At 34.6% G+C, this 25619-nt stretch overlaps 2 protein-coding genes across 2 annotated transcripts in view; one reads left to right on the plus strand and one right to left on the minus strand.

The window, feature by feature from the left end:
- GPR137C (G protein-coupled receptor 137C) overlaps positions 1–11812 on the plus strand; it is a 63099-nt gene extending 51287 nt beyond the window's left edge. Inside the window, exons 4-7 of the mRNA XM_047863638.1 lie at positions 7802–7951; positions 9142–9267; positions 9439–9557; positions 10815–11812. Coding sequence (XP_047719594.1) covers positions 7802–7951; positions 9142–9267; positions 9439–9557; positions 10815–10992 — 573 coding nt within the window. The 3' untranslated portion in view covers positions 10993–11812. The remainder of the gene's footprint in view (positions 1–7801; positions 7952–9141; positions 9268–9438; positions 9558–10814) is intronic.
- A 2694-nt stretch (positions 11813–14506) lies between these two features.
- The window catches only part of ERO1A (endoplasmic reticulum oxidoreductase 1 alpha), a 48179-nt gene continuing 37066 nt past the window's right edge, over positions 14507–25619 (minus strand). Inside the window, exons 13-16 of the mRNA XM_047862157.1 lie at positions 24909–24978; positions 19484–19570; positions 19261–19394; positions 14507–17522 (exon numbers count right to left, since the gene is read on the minus strand). Of these exons, the coding sequence (XP_047718113.1) occupies positions 17462–17522; positions 19261–19394; positions 19484–19570; positions 24909–24978 (352 nt within the window). The 3' untranslated portion in view covers positions 14507–17461. The remainder of the gene's footprint in view (positions 17523–19260; positions 19395–19483; positions 19571–24908; positions 24979–25619) is intronic.

A 25619-nucleotide genomic window follows, 5' to 3' on the forward strand; every position in this document is an offset into this window, starting at 1 on the left:
TGAAAATGCACATATTTATACCCTAATTCTATTATATCAGGAATTCTGTAAAACACAAGAATATACATGCATACAAAGTGTTGACATCATCCCTTATCATGTAGCCTCTGGAAAACTCTGCTGTACATCCAAAAGAGAATTAGAGTACAATAAGTAAATAACATCTTAGTATTTTTTTTATCATTTTGATTTTGATCTTTAAGGTCCCTGGACCACACTTTAAGAACTGCTACCCTAGAGCAACCACTTAAAGCGAAAACAAAACAAATCAAAAACTGGAAAAGTATAGTTAAAAATCCAATAGATAAGTTAAAATGTAATCCTAAAAAATATTCAATTAACCCAAAAAAACACAGGAAATAATAGAGGAAAAACAAACACCAGCAGCAAAAAACAAGCAGAAGCAAACAGAAAACAAATAGTAAAATGTAAGATTTAAATCCAAACATATCACCAATTATATTAAATGTTAATGGACTAAACACCCCATTAAAACATAGAGATGGTCAAAATGGCACTTTAAATATTAAAAAAAGATATGTCAAAAATAAATAAATGGAAACTATAATATGCTATGCATTCAGTAAGCATAAGAAGGCCCTTTAATATCAGATAAGATAGATCTAAAAACCAAGTATTACCAGATATAAAAAGATACCTTTCATCAGGAAACAAAGAATATTAGCAAATATAAGAGGTATATTTCATCAGAAAGACATAAAAATTATAAATGGGTACATGAAGCCAAAAATAGTAGGAAATAAAGCAGAAAAAAAGATTTACCAAAATGGTGAGAAATAAAAGGGGGAATTTGTACAATTATAGTTGGAGATTTTATTGCCCCCCCCCCAACAATTGCTAAAACAGTCAGTACAAAAAATCTGAACAGCACTACCAACACCCTTGAGCTAATTGACTCTCAGTAACTGGAGGGTACACACTCCTTTCAATTGAGCGTGGAAATGGTCATCAAAATAAACCATACAAGGCACCGTAATAAAAGTATCAATACTTTCAAAAGAACTGGAATCAAAGAATGTTTTCTAGCATAATGCAATTAAATATCAGTAATGATATGATATCTAAAAAAAATCCAAATATTTAAAAATTATAACATAATTCTAAATAACCCATAAGAAAAGGAAGAAATCACAAGGGAAATTAGAAAACATTTCATATGGAAGGATAACAAAATACAATATATCAAAATTTGTGGGATACTGCTAAAATAGTGCTTGAAGAGAAAAATATATCTTTAAATGCTATATTAGAATGGAAGAAAGATATAAAACTATGGCCTAAGATTTCACCTTAGAAACTATGGGGGAAACTAGGACAAAGTTAAAAAAAAAAAAAAGTAAGTCCAAAGCAAGTAGAAGGACTGAAGGACTGAGATAATAAAGATAAGAATAGAAATCAGTGAAACAGAAAATAAACAATAGAAAAATTAAAGCCAAAAGTTAATTCTGTGAATATATGAACAAATTTTATGTACGGAAACAAGCGCAGTGAAGATACAAATTCCCAATATCATGAATGAAAGAGGGAATATCACTGTAGATCTTAACAGGCATTAAAAGAAAAATGAAGGAATATTATGAACAGCTTTTTGTGAGCAAATTTGACAACTTAGAGGAAATGGACAGATTACTTTAAAAATACAATGTAACAAATTGGTAGAAGATAAAATATTAGTTCTGAATTGCCCTATATTTATTTAAAAAAATTTTATTTGTTATCAGAAATTTCCATCAAAGAAAACTCTAGGCCCAGATGGTTTCACTGGTTAATTTTATCAAATCTTTAAAGATAAATTAATACCAATATTAAACTCTTTTGAAAATATAAAAGGAAAGAACTCTTTCCAACATATTTTATAAGGACAGCATTACTGTGATACCAAACTTGACAAAGATATTACAAAGCACATAAAAGCTACAATACTTAAAGATTCAGAATCTAAGCAATATGTAAAAAGGAAAAGATATTATAACCAAGAAGAGTTTATCCCAGGAATGCAACATTGGTTTCACATTGAAAATCAAATCAGTTTAATTCACTCATTAGGAGAACAAAGGGAAAAAATAAATATGTAATAATTTGAATAGATGTAGAAAAAACATTTGATAAAATTCAGCACCCTCCATGACTTAAAAAAACATGGAACTCTCAGCTAATAGGGTATACAAGAAATAATCCTCTATCTGATAAAAAGCATCTATAAAAAACCTTCCATCAATATCATACTTAAAGTATTGTTTTGCCCCTAGGATTGGAAACAAAGAAAGAATGCCCATTCTCACCATGTCTATTCAATATTCCAAGAAAACAAGAAACAAAAAGTATAAAATTGGAAATAAAAAAGTAAAACTCTGTACTTAACAGAATTGCTTTTGTAGAGCATCTTAAAGAGTCTGCTAAATAACTACTAGAATTCATGAGTGAATTTAGCAAAGTTCTCAGGATACAAGGTCAAAATGCAAAATTATTGTGTTTTTATATATACCAAGAGCAGTCAATTAGAAGATAAAATTCAAATCACATTTATGTTAGCATCAAAAAACAAAATACTTAGAAACAAAATTTCCAAGGCACCTGGGTGGCTTAGTTGGTTAAGCATCTAACTTTTGATTTCTGCTCAGGTCATGATCTCACGGTTCATGAGATTGAGCACTGCATCAGGCTCTATGCCGACAGCATGGAGCCTGCTTGAGTTTCTCTCTCTCCTTTTCTCTCTGCCCCTCCCCCGCTCACACTCATGTTCTCTCTCAAAATAAATAAATAAACTTAAAAAAAAAAAGAAACAAATTTTCCAAAAAAAACCAAGCAATATCTCTGTACTTAAAACTACAAAATATTACTGAGAGAAATTAAAGAAGACTATAAATCAATGAAGACTATTGTTCATGGATTAGAAGATGCAGTATTGTTAAGATGGCAATTCTTCCCAAAATGATTTACAGATTCAAAGCGATCCTAATCATAATTCTACGATGTGGTTTTTAAAAATAGAATTTGGCAATTTTATTCTAAAACTTATATGGAAACGCAAAGGACCTAAAAATACATTTAAAATGGTGCATTCTAATAAAACTTTGTACTATGATGAAAGTATTCTATACCTGCATTGTTCAGTATGGTAGCTAGCCATATGTGACTATTGAGCACTTGAAAAGTAGCTATTGTGACAGAGGTTCTGATCATTTAATTTAATTTAATTTAAGTGTAAATAACCAAATGTGGCTAATGGCTATTGTATTGAACAATGCAGAAAGAAACACTGAAAAAGCAGGGGACTTACACTACATGGATTTGAAATTTAGGATACAGCTACAATAATTAAAACACTGTGCTACTGGCATAAAAGAGGCAAACAGATCAATGGAACAGAATAGAAAGCCTAGAAATCAATCCACACATATAAGGTCGTTTGATTTTTGACCAAGGTGCTAAAGCAATCCAAACGGAAAAGGAAACCTTTTTAACTAATGAGGTTGGAAAAACTGGATATCCATATGAAACAAAATGAAGCCCAACTCCATCTCATACTATACGCACATAAAAATATTTCAAAATGGATGATAGACCTAAATGTAAATGAAAAAATTCTAAAACTTCTGAAAATAAACACCAAAAAGTATCTTTACAACTTGGGCATAGGCAAAGATTTCTTAGGTCATAGAGTAATCAGAAGGAATAGATTGACGAATTAGACTTAATTAAATTTTAAATTTCTCATCCAAAGAAAAGACTAATAAAATGCAAAAGCAAGTCACAGACTTCAAGAAAATATTTGCATATTTCTGACAAAGGACTCATTTCCAGCATATATAGAGATCTCTTACAACTCAATAATAAAAAAAAAAGACAACCGAATTTAGAAGTGGACAATGATATGAATAGATTTTTCACAAAGAAGATATACAAATGGCCAATAAACAAAATGTCATTAGTCTTCATGAAATGCAAATTAACAAAAATGAGATACTACCACACAACCATCAGCATGGCTAAAATTAAAAAGATTGAAAACCCCTATGTTGTCTAGGATGTAGAACAACTGGAACTCTCATACTTTGTTGGAAGTATAAAATTATACATCTATTTTGGAAAGAGATCAGGCAATTTCTTATACAGCTGAATTTATACCAACCATACCACCCAGTAATTCCATTCTTAGGTATTTACCCCAAAGAAGTGAAAACATATGTCCACAGAAAGATGTATATAAGAATATTTATAGAAACTATCCATCAACAGAAAAAACTGTCATATAAACAATCTCATATAATTATTAAGTGGAATTAGTGTGATTAACTATCCTGGTTTCTCTGGGACTGAGAAGTTTTCTGGGACTTTCAGTGCTAAAACTAGGAAACTCTTAAGCAAATCAGGGCCAGTTAGTCATTCTAATTATCCACCTCAGCAATACAAAGACCATAGAATTACTAAACCATCCAACAACATGGGTGAAGCACAAAACATTATGCTGAGTGAATGAAGCCTACAAAAGAGTTCATATTCTATGGTCCTCTTTATATGAAGTTCAGAACTAAGGTGTAGCAAAAACAGAAGCAGTAGAGTGTATACATCTGAGGGTTTGGCTGATGGGGAAGGGGTGTGAGGGAACTTTCTGGAGTGATGGTAATGCTCTCTATTTTGGTAGAAATGTGGGTTACACTGGTGTATACATTTGTCAAAACTTAGTGAATGGTAATTTGAAGTGTCTGCATATCTACATTTTAAAAATACCTGTAAACAAATATTGAACTCTAGCTAATGACATGCATACCAATGTGTTAATAATATGCATACTGAAGTGAGGTGTGACTCTTCTTTTCTTGTCTGGTATGGAATTTCTAAAAAAAAGTGGTGTAGATGTTAGAGATGGAAGAAGGGAGAATAATACCTTGAGGATTGCTTCTGAGTGGAATTCTCTGTTATTGACTCCATTCATTTTAGAAAGATTTTCTTTAACTTTTTGACAACAGCTTCCATGTTGCTGAATCCATTTTTCTGTTTTGTTTTGTAATCCTGTGTTTTGCAGGAAGAATCTTACTTTGCTTTCTAAATCAGTGAGCTTCTTTCATTGTTATATATATGTAATCTAGCTGTAATTTTGTTTTATTAATTGCCTCAGTGTTATTGACTCTGCTAACTTTTCTCACAACCTTTTTTTTTTTTTTTTTTGGCTTTTATAGTATTTACAAGTATAAACAAAATATCTCCATATTATGTCTTTTAGTAGTCATTTTATTTCTCCAGAAAGTTACTTAGGATTATTTTAAGGGATGGCAGTGCTTACAACATTCTAACTTCTTGTTATCTAATGTTTCTTTAATACTATAGTACTTTTAAAATTGGTTCTGGATTGGCTTTAGATTAGCTTCTGTTTAATGTTTTTTTTTTTTATATTTTGAAGAGAGAGAGAGACAAGGCATAGGCAGGGGAGGGGCAGAGAGAGAGGGAGACACAGAATCCGAAGCAGGATCCAGGCTCTGAGCTGTCAGCACAGAGCCTGACACGGGGCTGGAACCCACAAACCCTGAAATCACAACCTGAGCAGAAGTCGGATGCTTAACCAACTGAGCCTCCCAGGCACCCCTAGATTAGCTTTTTTATTAACAACTTTTTTGGGTATTCACAAAAATAAAAATGTACACTGTAGAAAATTTTAGCCTTGATTTTAGAAAATTTTAATCTTGTTAGGGTTTTACTTGTTTTCACGCATACTTTTTGTTATGGTAATGAGGTAGGTCAAAAGAGTACTCTCAGCACCTGGGTGGCTCAGTCGGTTAAGTGTCCGACATGGGCTCAGGTCATGATCTCCCATTTTGTGAGTTTGAGCCCCATGTTGGGCTCTGGGCTGATAGCTCAGAGCCTGGAGCCTGCTTTGGATTCTGTGTCTCCCTCTCTCTCTGCCGCTCACCTGCTTGCTTGCGCGTGCTCTCTCTTTCTATCTCTCAAAAATAAATAAAAAATTTTAAAAATAAGAGGGTACTCTCAACATCTTTCAAGGTATCTTTTATCTTTTAGTTCTCCTTCTTCTTATATACCTCTAAAATGTGTTGTTCTTATAAAGAAGTCAGTTATAATAATGGTTCTCAATCCTACCAAACCCAGTGCACACTTCTAATAAGGTTTTTTTTTTTTAGTTTATTTATTTATTTTTGAGAGAGAGAGAGAGAGAGAGAGAGGGAGAGGGCACACATGCATATGGGAGAGGGGCAGAGAGAGAGGGGAGAGAGAATCCCAAGCAGGCTCCTTGCTGTCAGTGCAGAGCCTGATGCAGGGCTCAAACCCATGAACTGAGATTGTGACCTCAGCCAAAATCAAGAGTTGGATGCTCAACGGACTGAGCCACCCAGGCACCCCTCTAATAAGTACTTTTTTTTTTTCTTTAACGTTTATTTATTTTTGAGACAGAGAGACAGAGCATGAACGGGGGAGGGGTAGAGAGAGAGGGAGACACAGAATCGGAAACAGGCTCCAGGCTCTGAGCTGTCAGCACAGAGCCCCACATGGGGCTCGAACTCACAGACCGTGAGATCATGACCTGAGCCGAAGTCGGACGCTCAACCGAGTGAGCCACCCAGGTGCTCCTCTAATAAGTACTTTTAATAATTTTTTTTCTATCCTGAAATTAATAGATTATTTTAATCTACCTACACACATAACCAAAAACTCAATGTAAGTGCCCTTAATATAAAGAGGAAATAAAAGGAAAGTAATTAACAACTATTTCAATATGTAAATTTAGGGGCATGATATACTAGTCAGATGCTTGTTATCTATACACAGAAACCGAATGGGACAGCTACAATGCAGTGGATCTTTTTGGCAGTTGTGTCACTTCTCAGAATAATGTTTTGGTTTTCTGGGGGTTTTTTTCGGCGTGAATATATTTTTTTTAATTTTATTTTTTTAAATTTACATCCAAATTAGTTAGCATATAGTGCAACAATGATTTCAGGAGTAGATTCCTTAATGCCTCTTACCCAATTAGCCCATCCCCCCTCCCACAACCCCTCCAATAACCCTCTGTTTGTTCTCCATATTTAAGAGTCTCTCATGAGGGGGACAAAACATCAGAATAATGTTTTTAATGCATAATATAAATAGGATTACAAAGGAAACCAATTGTATTGAAATATAGACCCCAGGTTAAGAATCCCTGCAACTCCATTGGGTGTGAGTACTAAATTGTGAGTACTAAATTATAAGAGTTTTCTATTTGGGGAAACAATGGAAGCCTTGATATTAAAATGTTATTGATTCAAAAGTGCATTTGAGTGCCTACATCATTTTGTCATCAACATAATGACATCAATAGGGATTAACTAACATCAGCTCTCTAATAGAATAAGGCAAATTACATAAGAGCTGTATTTCTATTCTAATTTTGTATCTCATTAGAAACCAAGTGTATGAAATGGAATAATGCTTCTATTTCCCATACTTTTCTCATCAGGACTAAACTACCTCTCTGATTAATATCAATTTTGCCAACTTATTTCTTCATATTACTTAAGGGAGTAAGGTAACCTTGGCAGGACAAAATCTTCCTCCAGCTACCATTGGGCAAGTTGGCAAATAATTTATCTGTATTAATAGGGTAATTTAAACCCAAGTGGTTCTAAGAATAGGAATCATAAAGCAGGATAATCAAGAGTTTGTTTCAACAGGTGCTCACTCAGTGTTTTCTAAGAGTGCATTGCAAGAGGTGACCATGTTGTATGTGTATGAACAGCCTGTCATGACAAATGTGCAATGTCATGATGATGAGTTTTATTTCTTTTAGGGTATGTCTCTGTGCCAGACTGTTGTTGTAGGCTCTGTAGTCATTCTCCTCTACTCTTCAAGAGCATGTTACAATTTGGTGGTGATCACCATATCTCAGGATACATTAGAAAGTCCATTTAACTATGGCTGGGATAATCTTTCAGATAAGGTAAGTAGCTACCATGTATTGCTAATCTAATAATTTAATAAGGAAGTTAGCCTTAACTAAGAGAACATTTTAAGTGTTTGACTTACAAACAAACACTTTTATGGAATCTCTAGCTACTAACAGTAATCAGACTTAAAGCTTTATGTATAAAAATCCTCATTTACACGTGTCACTTAAAATCATTCGTCAGAATATTTTCTTTTCTTTTTGCAAATAATACTACTAGTGACATAAACCTACTGTTCATAAACCTATCTTGCTAATTTTTTTCAAGGACAGTGTTTAAATACCTCTAGATAAATGGATTGTCTGTCATTAGCTAGTGAATATCTTTAACTTGTTAGGATAAAAGTTATTCTCTCAAACCCAAGACCTACATATAATCTAAATATGTGGTTCAGTTTGTTTAAATAATGACTTTTTTGAAAATCTAGTATCATCAGTCATGTTAATGGGAGAGCATTCATAGTTCCTTGGGTGTCCAGGTATTTGCTCCAATAATTCCGAGTACTCTATATTTAACCTCCCAGCACTCTCCATCCCCTACCGAAAAGTGCAGTTTGACATAGCTACCTGTCATATGTTTACATTAACTTAAATTTGTACTGAATTGAAGACATTCTGGAATACCACTTTATAAGAATTTCAGTTACCATTCTAAAGAAAAGGAATTTTCCTATGTGGTTCCAGATGGCAGAATCTCTTCACTCCTTTTGCCATTTCTCTCTCCCAACATCTAGTAGGATAAGCAAACTCAATACGAAGTTTAGGCCCAAAGACATATTTTTAAATAGCAGTGGAGCTGAACAATTTGATATGTGACATTTCTCTACAGGTGTAACTCAGTAAGTGCTATTATGTTGCCCATGGAGTAGTTAGAATGAGTAGTCTCTTTTATAACTCTCTTCAGACTTTGGGGCCAAAAAACAAGATCACTCCATTTTATCCATATGTTAAAAATATTTTCATAAATTGATGCATTGAAAAATAGCTTTTTATTCTACTTAACATCAAAGCACATTTTTACATCCTTTAAAGGATATGAAACCACAAAATATGGAAAATTGGAGATTTATGTGCCTGTGGTTGATGTGTTTTCAATTACCCTACCTGACGCAAGTTAATTGTGGAGGGTGACTGCTTACACATCAGACAGACTTAAACATTGCTCTGTCACACTCTGTTTACAGGCTCATCTAGAAGATGTGAGTGGAGAAGAGTATGTAGTATTTGGAATGGTCCTCTTTCTGTGGGAACATGTCCCAGCATGGTCTGTGGTACTCTTTTTCCGGGCGCAGAGACTAAACCAGAATTTGGTATGACATCATAAGATTCCCCAATGCCTGTTGCCCTTATCTTTAAAAACAATGGAACATTTATATTGATTTTCTATTTTTGTCAAAGTTTAAGACTAAAAAGCATTCTAGATCTCATCCTTCTTTCTTAGTTGGAAAGTAAATCTTCATATGTTAATATTTTGTTCACAGGCACCTGCTGGCATGATAAGTAGTCACAATTACAGTTCCAGAGCTTACTTTTTCGACAACCCAAGACGATATGATAGTGATGATGACCTGCCAAGACTGGGAGGTTCGAGAGAAGGAAGGTAGGTGTTCAGGACGAGCACTGAATACATCGAAAAGGAACAAACTGAAGCTTCGGGGCTAGTACTGAATACATTGAAAAGGAACAAACCTAAGCTTTTTAAACATTTTTTAATGTTTATTGATTTTTGAGAGAGAGAGAGAGAGCATGAGTAGGGGAGGGGCAGAGAGTGAGAGACGGAGACCCAGAATCCGAAGCAGGCTCCAGGCTCTGAGCTGTCAGCACAGAACCCGACGTGGGGCTCAAACTCAGGAACTGTGAGATCATGACCTGAGCCTGAACTGTGAGATCATAACCTGAGCCGAAGTCGGAGGCTTAACCAAGTGAGCCATCGAGGCGCCCCAAGAACAAACCTAAGCTTTGACCCAAATATGTAAAAAGTGATTTGGTGATATACGTCAATAAATAAGATCATTTAAACCAGATCTTAGAGCAGTAGATGCTACACTTATAGTGGAACCTATACTATAAAAAACTATCATCTGACTCTAATGTTACCTTTATTTGAGAAATGCCTTTGGGAGTAAAATGGTACCATCTTATTTCAGGATCCCATGTTGCTTCAAAGCTGGCAGAAGTTAGCAAGTAGGGAAGGAATACAATTAGAGTGATGTATATGTTTCCTTATCTATAGTGCTATTCAAAGCCCACAGGAAAACCCTAGATTAAACTTTTGGGAATCTTAGATGCTATAGGAAATCTCCTTGTGTCCTTCTTACTCTAAAATCACTGCAACTCCATACCATTAGCTGTGTATCAGGGCAAAGTGAAAAGCTAAAAGCATACCTCCATAATACTTTGAGCTTGATATAACATTTTCTGTAATCCTCATTTCATCTGGACAATTTACTTAACCTGTTTTTTTTCAGCCTGTTTTTCACCTATAAAATAGGGATAATAGAATTTATCTAATAGGATTGTTGTAAAAATTAAATAAGGTATGTGTGTGTATACATTACTTCATGTATATACACAGAAACATGTCTTACAAGAGCCTAGTCCATAATAAACAGCACTATATTATCATCTGATAATCAAGTTCTAATTCTGACGTATTTATTCTTTTGTAATATGTGATATAAAATCAAGGATATTAGATAAAAGTCATTCCATTTTGTAGAAAGCCATCATATTACTTGGCAAAGAATATACTCAATATTTGAATACTGTATTATGAAATTCATTGAACACTAAAAATGCCAATGTGACTTACATCCTGATCACACTCCTATCACTTTTTTGCCTTTTCTTGTTGCAGTTTATCAAATTCGCAAGGTTTGGGCTGGTATGGCACCATGACTGGGTGTGGCAGCAACAGCTATACAGTCTCTCCCCACCTGAATGGACCTATGACAGACACTGCTCCTTTGCTCTTTACTTGTAGCAATTTAGATATGAGCAATCACCATAGCTTGTATGTAACACCACAAAACTGACAGCATTACCGAGCCGTGATTCTTCCATTGTTTCTCATGAACGTGTATATTCGATGTGTTTAAATGCCATCTACATAAACATTCCATTATCTGTTGCAACTGAAAACACAGCCTGGAAATGTGGTTCAGCAGAGAACACACCTGTTACTTTTGACTTCTTCATAGCAAAATGAAGTAAAATGGGAAGTTTGGAGTGGGAGAAAAGAAGGATTAGATCTTAAGGCACTTGATGGCTGCAAACATCCTGACTTTGGAACATCAAATGCATATTTGCATATTTGCACTTTTATCTTTGTTCTGAAAGAGTACACTGCAATCCCCAAAGTCACACTCTAGGGTTCACACTAGGATATTATATTGTACACCTAATTAGGAGGCAATTTCCCTATGAAAATCAAAGCCTGTATATTCAGTGGTATATTCTATGTGGAATTCTTACCCAATAAAAATTTTACGGTGTGAACAGTGTGCAGGATTAAGGTATAACAATGTACCATTCTTTTTAAAAATCTACTTAAAATTATGTGATCACTGAAGATAGTTCTTTTAAGCATGATTGTAAAATACCAACCAAAATTATTCCATCATTTTTTTTAAACGACAGTAGTAATCCTTTACAATGATGACCAGCAGTGTTCTTTGGAAAGCCACAGTCATTTCTTCAAGAAGAAAGTATACCGGTGAAAATGATGTGGCTACTTTGAGTAGAATTGGTCAAGTGATCATTTTGTATGATTAAGATATATTATAGTAGTTTAAGCATGGCTCTTCAAGAAAGCAATAGTGATTTTTGCATAGGGAGATTTGGGTAGAAACTTCTTGGGACTAAACACATTTACAGATGCATTTAAGAATTATTCATAAAATGTACAATTCTAAGTTAAAACATGAATACATTTTCAAAAGCATCTGATTTGGCTGAACAAGATACAGCTGATTGTACCTATTGAATCAGGATTGTCCTCAGGTAAATTAAGTCATGATACATTATTGCAGTAAACTCAAGTGCAATACTTTGTAAGACATATAATTCCTCCTTTAGTTTTCCCATTTTTATATCTTATATATGGGCAAAGCCAGATTAAATTTAATTCAAATTAATTCCAGCACTAGACTAAATAAGAAAACTGATGTACTAACTAGGTAAGTACAAAACCAGTGTTTAACAATATTGGAATACTTCTAGAATTATATTAAAACTGTCTTGAATGTCCTATCCCAAATCTAAAAAAATATATATATATGGTAGGCTAAGGTAATAAAGGATTTTAAAATGCACTTTCTACCAGTATCTATATGGAAAGAAGTAGATGCTGAATACCTCAAGATGCCAAGGGAACAGGCAACATTGGGAAGTTGTCACAATTGTGCTTAAAGACAACTAGCTACATACAGTTGTCTGCTGATCTATTTCTTCAGAACTGCAACTAATACAACTGTCCTTTTCTGTCTTTTGACTAGAAAGTTATGTTTTATTTCTACTATCATTTAAAATACCTTTCAAGGTTTTAATAATTGCTTATTCAGTGATTTCATAAGAGTATAACAGGAATAAATGAAATTTTTAATGCTTTTGATCTTTTGGGAGGCTGGTATACAGCCAAAGAAATTTCTTCTTTTTATCATACAAAATGACTTTGAACTCAATCAGAAGCATAAGCCTATAGTGACAAATGTTACTTTGGGTCTGTTTTAAATTCTCTGATTGTAACCAAATTACTTAAAAATTTATAGTACAGAAGTTAACCTTGGTATTTACATGACAACATAACATACACTTAACCGGGTATATTTTGATGACAACTTCAGTTCTTAGATTTCTATTCAGAATGCCAACTATTTATTTTCCTAATAATGTTGAGTATCTAATTACCTAGAACTATCTGAAAAGATGTGTTATCTCTTTTAATCCTTGAGGTTCCAAGTAAATAAGATAAATTTTTTTCTAAGGCCTCCCTACATAGTGTTCCTATTTGACCAGATAAGCAAAGATTACTTAAAAAAAAAAAAAATCCAGGTAAAATATCTTGGTTCTTTCAGTGGCATTAGTTGATTCTTCCAAATTTCAGATTTGTAGATTTATTCTTATCACTGACTTAGGGTACCTGAATTCTTGCATTTGTCCCCTTGTACACATCTCCCACAATACATCACCAAAGACAAAGAAAGATAAGCTTCTGGCCCAATTTTTGCTTAAAAATTCCAAAGCACTAGGAGCACTTTAAGTTTGGTCTCAAAAGAAGGAGCTGTTTATGAAATCAAAGGGCTACCGATTCCCTGCTCATCCTGCACTGAAGCACATGATGACAATTTCAAACCTTCCTTTTTGGTTCATTAATTAGAACAGTGAATTTCATTGCTTAAGTGTGTAATTCTACAGTGATTAGCAGTACTTGTTTTTATTGTTTCATTTGGGTGGTCATTAATTTTGAAACTCTTACCACTCAGTGTAGCTGGTTGTAGTTTTATGAAAGATGTAATTTATAGCTAAAGTGGCTTTTTTATGCATAGCTGCCTTTTTTATTGTTTAACAGTGTTTCTCAGCTATACAATCAGTTTCAAACTGGTTGTGAAAGTATAGCTGTGGCCAATGAATGTATTTATTTGTTTCACTAAATTGTAACAAAACACTACTGTTAAAAATAAAAGTGTTTGTGCTTTTATTTGGAGGTCTGGTTTTCTTAAATGTCTCAACTGATGACACTGACTTCTGTCATACAAGCATAAGAACCCTGGTGCTACCAAAGAAAAGAGAAAAATGTCAGGAATTACAGATGATAGTTTGCTGTTCGTGAGCTTATATTTATATCTGGACATTGTGTCTCTTAATATTGTACACTAATTTGACATGAACTGGCACACACTTTATTTAAAAATAGCAATATGATTGTGATAGTATGTTTATTCAAACATTTAGCTAAGAAAAATCTTTGTAAGGGGCACCTAGGTGGCTCGGTCAGTTAAGCATCCAACTTCGGCTCAGGTCATGATCTCACAGTTTGCGAGTTGGAGCCCTGTGTGGGGTTCTGTGCTGACAGCTCAGAGCCTGGAGCCTGCTTCAGATTCTGTCTCCCTCTCTTTCTGCCCCTCCCCCACTCACGTTGTCTTTCTCAAAAATAAACATCAACAAAACTAATTTTTAAAAAAGTACAATGCTTAAAAATTTTTTTTTGTATGACATGACTTCTAACACCTCTCTCTTTCTCTTTGAATTTTAAACAGGAATAAATTTATCTAGCCTGTAATCTTGGGCAGCTATTCATTGATTACTTGAGAAATTCTTCAGTGATGTTGCCTTTTCCCCTAAAAGAAGAGTTCTTACTATTTTTTCCATAATAGAATCCCTTTATAATTTGCCAAAACCACACCAAATTTTGAATGCAATTTCAGGAGATTTACTGGCCACCCCCCCTGAAGTCCACAAATCCTTGGGAATCTATTAACTCTTGTTGTAAAGAATATTTGGAGTGAAGGTATGACCTCTAATGCAATAAAGTTGTCATTTTAAAAGCAATTTATTCAACAAACATTTATTAAGTGTTCAAATGCCAAAAACTATGCTATGGAGATGCAAAAATGGATAAAGTTCCTTTTCCTGCCCTTAAGGAGCTCACATTCTAGTAAAGGAGGCTTAAAAAAAATACAGTACAATAAGTGACACAGTAGAGGTAGGTTGTAATTACAGTGGTGACATTTAAGAGGAAATTAGGCGATCCTCCTTGAGTGAAATAAGGAAGATTTCACAGAGACGGGCTCTCTGCTGGCCTCCAGGGAGACACGGGAATTTTCCAGGTGGGGAAGGATGGCTAGAGCACCTGATGCAAAAAGAACAGCACGCATCAAGGTGTGGAGGCCTGATCCTGGCACATTTGAAGAATTGTTTTATCAGAGCATGGGGGCTGGGGTGGCACTGGAGACATATCAGAGGACCTTGTTAGAGTGCTTCTAGAAAGCCTGCTGTGGCAGCATGGTGGGGCACACGAGGGGAGACAGGCTGAGAATAAGGAGACAGGTTAGTGTAGTGCTCTAGGTTAGAGCAAACAAAAGGGAAAGACAGAGAAATGGAGATAAACTCCACAGCGCTTAGACACCGACTGGACAGGGGAAGATGGAGAGGAGTGAGCCTAGAGAATTAAGATGATGATGGTTCTGAAATTAGCCAGAGTAAGGAACAGGGGCATAAGAATCGATCTGGGAGGAGGGTGATTAAGATATACAAGCATCTGTGGAACAACAGTAAAGACATGTAGTAAACAGATGGATTGACAGGTGTGGACTAATAATAAGGATTTAGAAATCATTGAATCAGAATTACTCAAGAGTGAAAGTGGTGGTGATTAAGGGCAAGAATGAAAGTCAGAGGAATAACATTTAAGGCATTAATGAAAAGAAGCTACAAAGGGAAGTATCCAGGAGTGAAATATAAGAAACCCTGGGGAGAAAGGGAACCCTGGGACTGCCAACGGTGTCAAATGCAGGAAAACAAAAGTCAAATGGCTTGTGAACTGAACTGTGAATTTATAATTTGAATTTTTGACTTCAAAAGAAGCAATTGTTAGGAACAACAGAGCCAAAAGCAAGATTTTGGTTATGGAGCAAGTGGGAGGTGACAAAGTGATGATGGGAATACTCTTTCAAAACAACTGACTTTAAAAGAGGGCAGGGCAGGACATGAAAGTTTGAGCAGCATACAGACAAAATTACCATTTAAACCCATCTTCCACATGTTCAGATACTACAAATGTCCTTTAAACTTTTACACATGGCACTTACTCCATACTCCTTTGAGTCTCCAACAATATTGACTTAATTAGTAAATGTCTTTCTTTTCCTGCCTTATTCAAATGAGGGGTGGGAAGAAAATATGACATATTGTTAAACTTAGCTCTGTGATTATTCATTTAAAATATACTGAATACAAATTCATACATTCATTCAACAAATATGTATTGGATACCCACTATGTGCTTACTACGTGCTTGGCACTACGCCAGGCTTTAGAAAGGGCACAGAAAAGAAAAAGTATACAGCAGTATAAAGTTATATTTCTAAACCATTATATAAATAAATCCTGCTTTATTAATAATGTGACATCTCAACATAGAGGGCACATCCTTTTGAGGTATAGTTTTTTTCATTCACAATTACCATGTGATCAAAATTCTTATACTTCTTCAAATATTTTTATCATTGAAGGACTGCCACTAATGAAAACCTCCCGAAGTTGGTTAAGTTTTAGGGAGAAAAAGGAAATGAACCTCACGTACAAAAAAAATTATACGCCCTATGACTATACATATCAGGCATTAAGAGGGCAACAAACTCAAAAAGAACTTTACAGTGGAACTCAAAATGATTCCTTATTCTAAGGCTTACCGTATGATAGTTCCACTTTTATTTTTTCCTGAAAAAATCATTTAAAAAATTATTCAGTATTACACACTGAAGTATTTATAAGGCTCAAAGGGCATGATGCCTGAAACGGACTTGCAAATGATTTAGGAAAAAACAGTATATGTCTGTATATATACAGAGAGAGCATGATAGATGAAGCAAATGTGAATGATTCGTGAATCTGGGTAAAAGAGTTCTTTGTACTATCCTGGAAACTTCTGTAAATTTGAAATCATATAAAAATAAAGAGTTTCCCCCAAATTTTATTCAGCACTAGGTAAAGTATTAGGAGAATAAATATATAAATCTATTCAACTTTTCACAATGTTTAGAAATCCCTTAAGTCTTTGAGTTGGTATTATATCTTTCTAGACACCAAAACGAGCCAATCAAAATAGCAATATAATTCTAAAACAGATTTATTTCATACCAATGTACTTTTTGGGTTGCCAGATAAAACACAGGATTCCCAGTTAAATCTGAATTTTAAACAGGAAATAATTTTTGGTGTAAGTATGTCCCAAATATTGCCTAAAGCAAGCTTACCTTAAAACATTATTCATTTTTTACCTGAAAGTCAAATTTAACTGGGCATTCTATTTTTTTTTTTTTTTTCACTAAAGCTGGTAACCCTCAATGTACTGAAAAATTTTAGGCTGTTAATTATGGATTATTCATGAGCCTCCTCAGCATTTTCCTACAAAGCGGTCAACACACCGACCATAGCTTTATTTATATTACATCTTCTTAACACAAAATTCTTGAGAGACTTACAACATTTACTTAGTTTTAACATATATGAATTTGATAATCCTCATTTTATTCAATGTTAAACTTTAAAATTTTTACCACATCAACAAAGTATTACTTTTACTCACAATAATATTATACACAGACTTAACACAATTAAAAAAAATTGTCTACTTAAAACAATATAATTCTCCTTTTACAAAAGCAGCTTTATATAAAATGTTTGGCTTAAGAATGTCATTGCTCATATGCCTCTGAATGAAATTCCACTCTTTGGCCTTCATAGTCCAGAAACAGGCACATTTCAACTTGTTTTCTGTTTTCTTTAATGAATATTTTGTAACAAATTCCTGAAGTTTTCTAATTCTTTCACACTTGTGGAAATTCTGTAAACAAACAAAAAAATTTCACTCAGAAATGATCATAGATATCTTTTCTGTTATTCAACTCTGCATTTTTTAGAGCACAGAAAAATTTTCAAGTAATTTATTTCAGTAAATTTAAAGATGTACAAACCACGTAGTCAATTTTGATGTACTTGAGTTCTTAATTTGATGTGGTAGAACCAAGATAATATTGCCCTGAAATTAGTTATTTTTAAGTATTGAAAACTTAGTATTAAAGGTTTAAAATACAGAATTATAAAGTACATAAACACTAAAATACTTAGATATTTAAAGTATTCATAAGTAGGGGCGCCTGGGTGGCTCAGTCGGTTAAGCGGCCAACTTCGGCTCAGGTCATGATCTCACGGTCCGTGAGTTCGAGCCCCGCGTCGGGCTCTGTACTGACAGCTCAGAGCCTGGAGCCTGTTTCAGATTCTGTGCCTCCTTCTCTCTCTGACCCTCCCCTGTTCATGCTCTGTCTGTCTCTGTCTCAAAAATAAATAAACATTAAAAAAAAAAAAAAAAATTAAAAAAAAAAAAAGTATTCATAAGTATAGTCACATGCTTAGCATTTAAAGTACATAAGTATAAATTACATAAGCATTAAAATATGTAGTTTAAATATGCATAAGTATATGAATAGTGAAACTCATCAATATTCCATATTTAGTAAATACACAAAGAATCAAAACTTTTGGACTACAAAGAGTGACAATAGTAAATATGTGACCACTACTTTTTTGCACTACTTTTTATAAAAGTTTATTATTTTGAAGTGTATTTTATTCTGCTCTCCACCATGAAAAAAGTACCATAATTCTCAATGAACTAAAACGTTAAGTTTCTGTGTACTAGAGAATAATTTTGAAGGTCAATTATTTCAAACCCAAAATATTAAATTTTTTTTTTAAATTTTTTTTTTTTAACGTTTATTTATTTTTGAGACAGAGAGAGACAGAGCATGAACAGGGGAGGGTCAGAGAGAGAGGGAGACACAGAATCTGAAACAGGCTCCAGGCTCTGAGCTGTCAGCACAGAGCCTGATGCGGGGCTCGAACTCACGGACCGCGAGATCATGACCTGAGCCGAAGTCGGACGCTCAACCGACTGAGCCACCCAGGCGCCCCAATCATATTTTTTTTAAAGTGAAGAAATGTCATCCTTAGAAAATGTTGTTTGTATAAATCTCTGCATTCTCTACAAACAGTAGTCAGCAGGAAATGCATCTATACATAAAGTATCGATGTATAATGTATACATTATAATGTATAAAGTATAATGTAAGTTCCTTATTTCAAGTTTATCTTCCAATCATTTTATAAAAATTATTTTTAAAGAATGATTAACCTTTTCACATAATGGTGAACCCACAAAGAAATTGTATACATATACCTATTTTGAACAACATGATTTTTTCCAGGACCTTCAAAAAATATGTGGGCAGCACAAAAACTACTTTTAAATAATTAGAAAAATATACACAAATTCAGTAAAATTTTATGTGAATACTGAATTCTAATCAATAAATTAATCATAATTATAAAAATCAATAGACGAAAGTAAAGAATATCATGTAATGATTGTGTGTGCCTACATAAAGTATTTCATAAGATCACAGAATTCTGTAGTGAAAAAATTTCACTAAAAAGGATATTCCTTACCCGTTTTATCTGAGAGTGTATATGTTGAACTAGATTTACTTGGCTAACAGAAACAATTTAAGTACATTCAAACTAACCTTCCAAATGCATTAAATAATGATACTATTTCTTGTCGGGTTAGATGGAATTCATAGCTGGGCCCACTTTCTGGCATATTTGCTATCAGTTTCTCAGAAAACAAAATCTTCAGAGCAGTCCCCAAACCCTGTATCTATAATAGAAATAAGAAAAAAAAAAAAAGTCAGAAAATTCTTTGTGTAAAGAATAAATGAAAAATAAGATTGAGCTAGATTTACTTACCTGAAGCTTTCCCCACAGTCGACACTTAAAACAACCAACGCAATCCATGATTCTTGAAATATTTCTAAAATGCAGTCGAAAGTCCTCCTGAAAACAATTTAACGAGATTTTATTTATATTTAGTATATAATCAAACACTAAGTGTTTTCTGAGTGCCTTCTATGTGTCCAGCACTGTGCAGGGGACTAAAGGGGATTGAAAAAGGGGAAGAGAATTAAAATCCACATTCACTGAGCACCCCTGCATACCAGAATCTACATACACAATTTCATTTTAACTTCCCCGCAAATCCAAAAGTAAACATTATTATAATCTACGTGAATTAAAAAAACAAGGTTCAGAGAGGTTAGGTTACCTAAACTCCCATGTGTAGGAAACAGCAAACAAAGACCCCCGGCCTGCCTGACTCGGAAACTAAACCATCTGCAAATATACAAAAAGGTAACTGAGTTGAGATGCTTTGCTTTATGTGATTATTAACTATATGTAAATATCAGAAGAAGGGGGACAGGAGTAGAATGGCATCATTTACCAAGAAAGAAAAAAAAGGGGCACCTGGGTGGCTCACTTGGTTAATATCCGACTCTTGTTGGTTTTGGCTCAGATCATGATCTGGCAGTTTGTGAGTTCTAGCCCCTGCTTGGGATTCTCTCTCCCTCTCTCTCTGCCCTTCCCTCGCTCAAGCTCTCTCCCTTTCTTTTTTTTTTTTTTAATTTTTTTTTTCAACGTTTATTTATTTTTGGGACAGAGAGAGACAGAGCATGAACGGGGGAGGGGCAGAGAGAGAGGGAGACACAGAATCGGAAACAGGCTCCAGGCTCTGAGCCATCAGCCCAGAGCCTGACGCGGGGCTCGAACTCCCGGACTGCGAGATCGTGACCTGGCTGAAGTCGGACGCTTAACCGACTGTGCCACCCAGGCGCCCCTCTCTCCCTTTCTATCTCTTGCTCTCTCTCAAAAATAAATAAATAAACTTTAAAAACCAAAAAAAAAGAAAGAGGGAGAGAGGAAGGGAGAAATTTCAAAATTTGGCTCCATAAAAGTTAAAGATTTGCTTTCTGGTATTAATTAGGTAAAACAATCAGATATTTTATTATTAATAATATTTTACCATATTTTTATTTTTATTTTTAAATATATTTATAATTAATATTATAGTACAGAAATATACAGAATATAGTGAACATCCAGGTATATGTCACCAATCTTTAAAGAAACTATCACAAGTACCACAGAAACCTCTATGTATGCCTCCAAAGTCCTGTATCCTACTCTCTATAATTATTCTGAATTTGATGTTTATTGTTCCCTTTTTGGTTTTATACTTTTAATATGTAGGTATATATTCTATAACCCTAAGGTATTACATTGTTTATAATAGGACAAAATTAATCCAGATCATCCAAAAGTAGTATATGTCCTTAAGGAATAAGTAAAAAAGATAGGAAACCAAGAACACATCCTACTTTTACTCCAATGGAAATTATTAGTTTGCCAAGTGAGTCCTTCTGTCCTGGACTTGTACTGGAATCCCAAGCTTTAAGCAGGAAATTTGACATACATTTCTGACTGAATATCCATTGTACCAATCAGCCCACAATTTGAGGAGTGTGTAGCACTTCTCTATTTTTAAATGTGACAAACCACATACTGGGCTCAACCAGAAGAGAACAGGACCAATGACTTTAAAATGGGAATAAATCAGCAAAGACTGGAACCCACTTTCAAAGTGTGTTCACAATTCATCCTGAGGATACTTCTTCCCTAGATGCTTTATTCAGCTTGAGGCTTTGAAGTAGGTGTAATGTACAAAAGATTTTTTTCTAGGATCCCAGATCTTGTATCTTTATTAATATAAATTTTGTATTAATTTAGTATAAAGCCCAAGTCAATAATATTGCCATTTGTTAACAATATTCTACATCTTATGTTTCTGTACCTTTTGCACTGAGTTCAGTAAGAGGTAATCTGAATTTTAAACCTACTTTTTAAAAATATTTACCCAGTAATATTACTCTAAGTAAATTTTGGTGATTTAAGGTTTCCTTTAAACTTGTGTTTTAACCTGAATTAAAGAAAAATCACACTTTGGGGCGCCTGGGTGGCTCAGTCGGTTAAGCATCCGACTTCAGCTGAGGTCATGATCACATGGTTTGTGGGTTTGAGCCCCACGTCAGGCTCTGTGCTCACAGCTCAGAGCCTGGAGCCTGCTTCGGATTCTGTGTCTCCCTCTCTCTGCCCCTCCCTAGTTTGCACTCTGTCTCTTTCTCGCTCTCAAAAATAAATACATTAAAAAAAAAATTTTTTTTAATCACACTTTTAACAATAACAGCATAGTAAAATTACTCTAAAGCAGATGTCCCCATCCTATGAAGTGCTGACCTCTGAAGGGTTCAATAATTACAAGGGCCTACAAAATCCATATGTAGACAAGCATTGCCTACAGACAGAATAGCTCTCATGTATGCACTATAAATTTCCAAATGAATATAAATACTATGATCAATAAAACACAACTTTTACCTAAAAAGTGTTACCAAATGTATTTTAGCCTTTTGGTAATTATATTGTCATAATCTATAGATACAAAAAATACTACTCTCACAGGGAGAGCTTAAAAGTTTTTGACTTTAGGGACTCTCATACTTGGAAAGGTTGGAAGCCTCTGTTCTAAAAGACTGTGCTTGCTTTTGTAGACACCTAAATTCAGTATCTGGATCTATGTTTGTTAATTCAAATACTTGAATGTGGCAGCTCTTGAGTAAATCTTTGTATGGCATACACAGAGAGTAAGCATGATTGCTTACAATAGCCAAAATAACATTGCAAAATTAAAGCAAAGCACAATTGCTTATGTGAATTTAATATGCCAGAACCAAATTAATAAGCTAGAAATTTACTACATCAGACCAGGAGAAAATATCTGTGACTTCACAAATATCAATGTCCAATAACCTAAATATATTCCAAAGTTATCTCGGATTAGGAGAATTTATGATCCTTAAAATAACCAGAACCTAAATCACTTATAGATTCTCCTTGTTTATGTATACAGCTTTTAGGTCAGTACTTTAAATTATAGTCAGTGGGTAGAATGAACAAACATGCTGTGGTTACATACCGTAATTTATATTCAGTGAAACCAACTGACCAAAACACAATTCTCACCCAATCCTTAAATGTTTTAAAAGCCTTCAAGTGAGATCCTACTCTATTTCAAGTTGAACACTAAACAGTTCTTTCATGCAGTCTTCTATTTCTAACCATACATTAACAGAGAATAAAGCAGATGAGATTTTTTTGAGAGAGAAGGGGCACAAGTGAGCAAGAGGCAGAGAGAGGGAGGAAGGGAGAGAAAGAGACAGAGTGAGAGAGAGAATCCCATGAAGGGCAGAGAGAGAGAGACAGAGAAGCATGGCTCACCCCAAGCGGGGCTTGAGCTCACCTGATGTGGGACTTGAACTCACAAACCATGAGATCATGACCTGAGCCGAACTCAGATGTTTAACCGATTGAATCACCCAGGCGCCCAAGATGAGATTTTAAAATGAATTTATACATACCCGAAACTAATATAACACCCTATATTAATTATAAAAAATAAAACTTAATGTGACTGTTCAAATCCATTGTGTTCACCATAAACTACTTTAAGAAAGTAAACTCTCTGATATTAACAAATTTTCTTGTTTTTTTACTTTTTTATTATAAAAGAATTCAGAAATCTGAATTCTGAAAAAATCCTATTAAACTCCATAGGACATCAAAGATGAGTGTTCCCCCATCTTTAGGAGCCCACTGAGTGGATGCCAGCTCCATGACTCCTAAGTGTCAATGAAGGCAGAGTCAGACACATAGTTAGGGAGAGGGAATGCCTACAGCCATGACCAAAGTACGTTCAATATTTCCACAATGGGAGCGAGACCAATGAGGCATGGAGATGTGTTTCTTCATTTCCCCAGGCCCAGCAAGGAGGCCAGCTCCCCACTCCTACATCTGGCCCATCCTCCAAACAGGTCTTGGGCGGACCCCGCTGCCAAGGCCCTAGGGCTTAGCATGTCCATATCGTCCTGAAACCAAAAGGCCAGGGCTCCTTTGGCGCAACTTGTCCCACAGTCACAAGGGCTGATCCACATTGGACATCTCCAAGCCAGAGATAGGACTCTGGGAGACTGCATTTATATGGATCCTGAGACGAACCTTGATAGATAGTAAAAGATGTCATTAAACTTGAAAAAAAAAAAAAAAAGCTGAGTGTTTCAGAGTTTTGATAAAATTAAAACATTATGAGAAATATTTCTAATCTGCACAATATAAAAAGAGTTGATGCAAAACAAGCTCCTATAAAACAGCAAGTATACTAAAAATAAGGATGACAGTGAAAATAGTAGGAAAAAGTCTTTTTACAGTATCTTCCCCCTCACTTTTAAGTTCCTGGAAGCTGCCTGGGAGGTTATATAAGCACTGAAGTATGTATTTCTAGCAAGAATGCTTTCAGTAGGAGGTAGATGGGAGGTCAAAAATAACTATTATTTCATAGCAAAAAAAAAAAAAGTGAAAATAGTATTGTGTTTGCAAACTGCATAAAATCAGGTTCTTTCCCTATAGAAAGAAACAAAGAATAACAAAACAGAGGAATATTGCCATAAATATTCTGAAAAAAATCAGATCAAGCCCAGAGCTCCTGAGGGCCACCTGCCTTTCCTTACCTATAGTTTTGTAACTAAGAACAGTAACATAATTTTACTTGAGTCCCCAAATAAACTGGAGTCTGCTGAGGGTAGAAGCTGTCCCTTCCTTTAATGAAAGAATCCTATTTTGCATATAGTGAGTGTTTAATAAATCTTCCCAGTAATATTTTATATTTGTAGGATTTTGATGCAAATATACACAAAGATGGTCTTTGCCTGAGCTTATACCCCTATTAAGAGACAATCCTCATTTTGTAGGGTATCATGTCTTTTCTTCCCATGGCTACATGCTGGCTTTTCTAAATACCTTTAATTCCTGCTGAATGAGATAAACGACAAACACTGTGCCCTCTCTCCCTAAACAGGATCTTTGTAATTTAACCAAAACCATTTTCAGAAAGACAGACTAATATTGTCATTCATGCTCTAGATTCCTCTCCCTTAATTTACAAGTTCTATTTGCTACGAGACCATCAATGTGAAAGCCATCTGTAAAGTGTGCAGTGACACACAGATTTCAGTCGTTAACTTTGAACACAATACAAACTAGATATTAAGCTGACCTGCATTTGGACTTCCTTTTTTCGAGGAAAAGAAAGTTTATGACTCTGGCTTTTCATATAATTTCATATTTATATAATAAGATTTATTGTTAATTATAAAAACATGGGCTTATATTCATACCTGCATAAGAGTTTGAAACTAAAAATTAAGTTAAAGTATAAAATCATTACCTTCAGTTTGTTTGCTTCTTTTTTATCCCCAGCAAAAAAGGAATTCTCATCAAAATGCAAAGGAAATGACCTGCATTTCAAAACAGAGAAGATTCATTTTCAGGTATTATAAAATATTAAAAGTCCCACTAATATAACATTTCACAGGTCGGTGATGAATAATGTAATTAAATAGAGTAGAAAATATAAGGGCGCCTGGGTGGCTCGGTAGGTTGAGCTCCGACTTCAGCTCCGGTCATGATCTCACGGTTAGTGAGTTCAAGCCCTGCATTGGACTCTGGTGCCGACAGTTCAGAGCCCGGAGCCTGCTTTGGATTCTGTGTCTCCTGCTCTCTCTGCCCCTCCCCAGCTGCACTCTATTTCTCTCTCTCAAAAAATAAATAAAAGTTAAAAAAAAAATGTTTTTTTTTAAAAAGAAAAGAAAATACAGTAAAATCAACACTCTTGCCCCAAAACAAATTCTTATCCACAAATCTAAAACAACTACATAAAATAGAAGTTTGGCCCCAAACCCAGTGTGTTCAACTGAAAATGAAAATAATGTAGGTATCAAGTACTACCAGAATAATTCTTTAAAAACTTGTGGCTTATAGTACCTAAGTCAAAACAAAAACAAAATGCAATTCTAAAAGACCTATGTGCAAAATTAACTTCTAATTATTTTTTTTTAATAATTTTCCCTTCTTTAAATTCAATGTTCAAGAATTGAAC

The sequence above is a fragment of the Prionailurus viverrinus genome, chromosome B3 (assembly GCF_022837055.1).
Source record: "Prionailurus viverrinus isolate Anna chromosome B3, UM_Priviv_1.0, whole genome shotgun sequence".
NCBI lineage: Eukaryota > Metazoa > Chordata > Mammalia > Carnivora > Felidae > Prionailurus > Prionailurus viverrinus.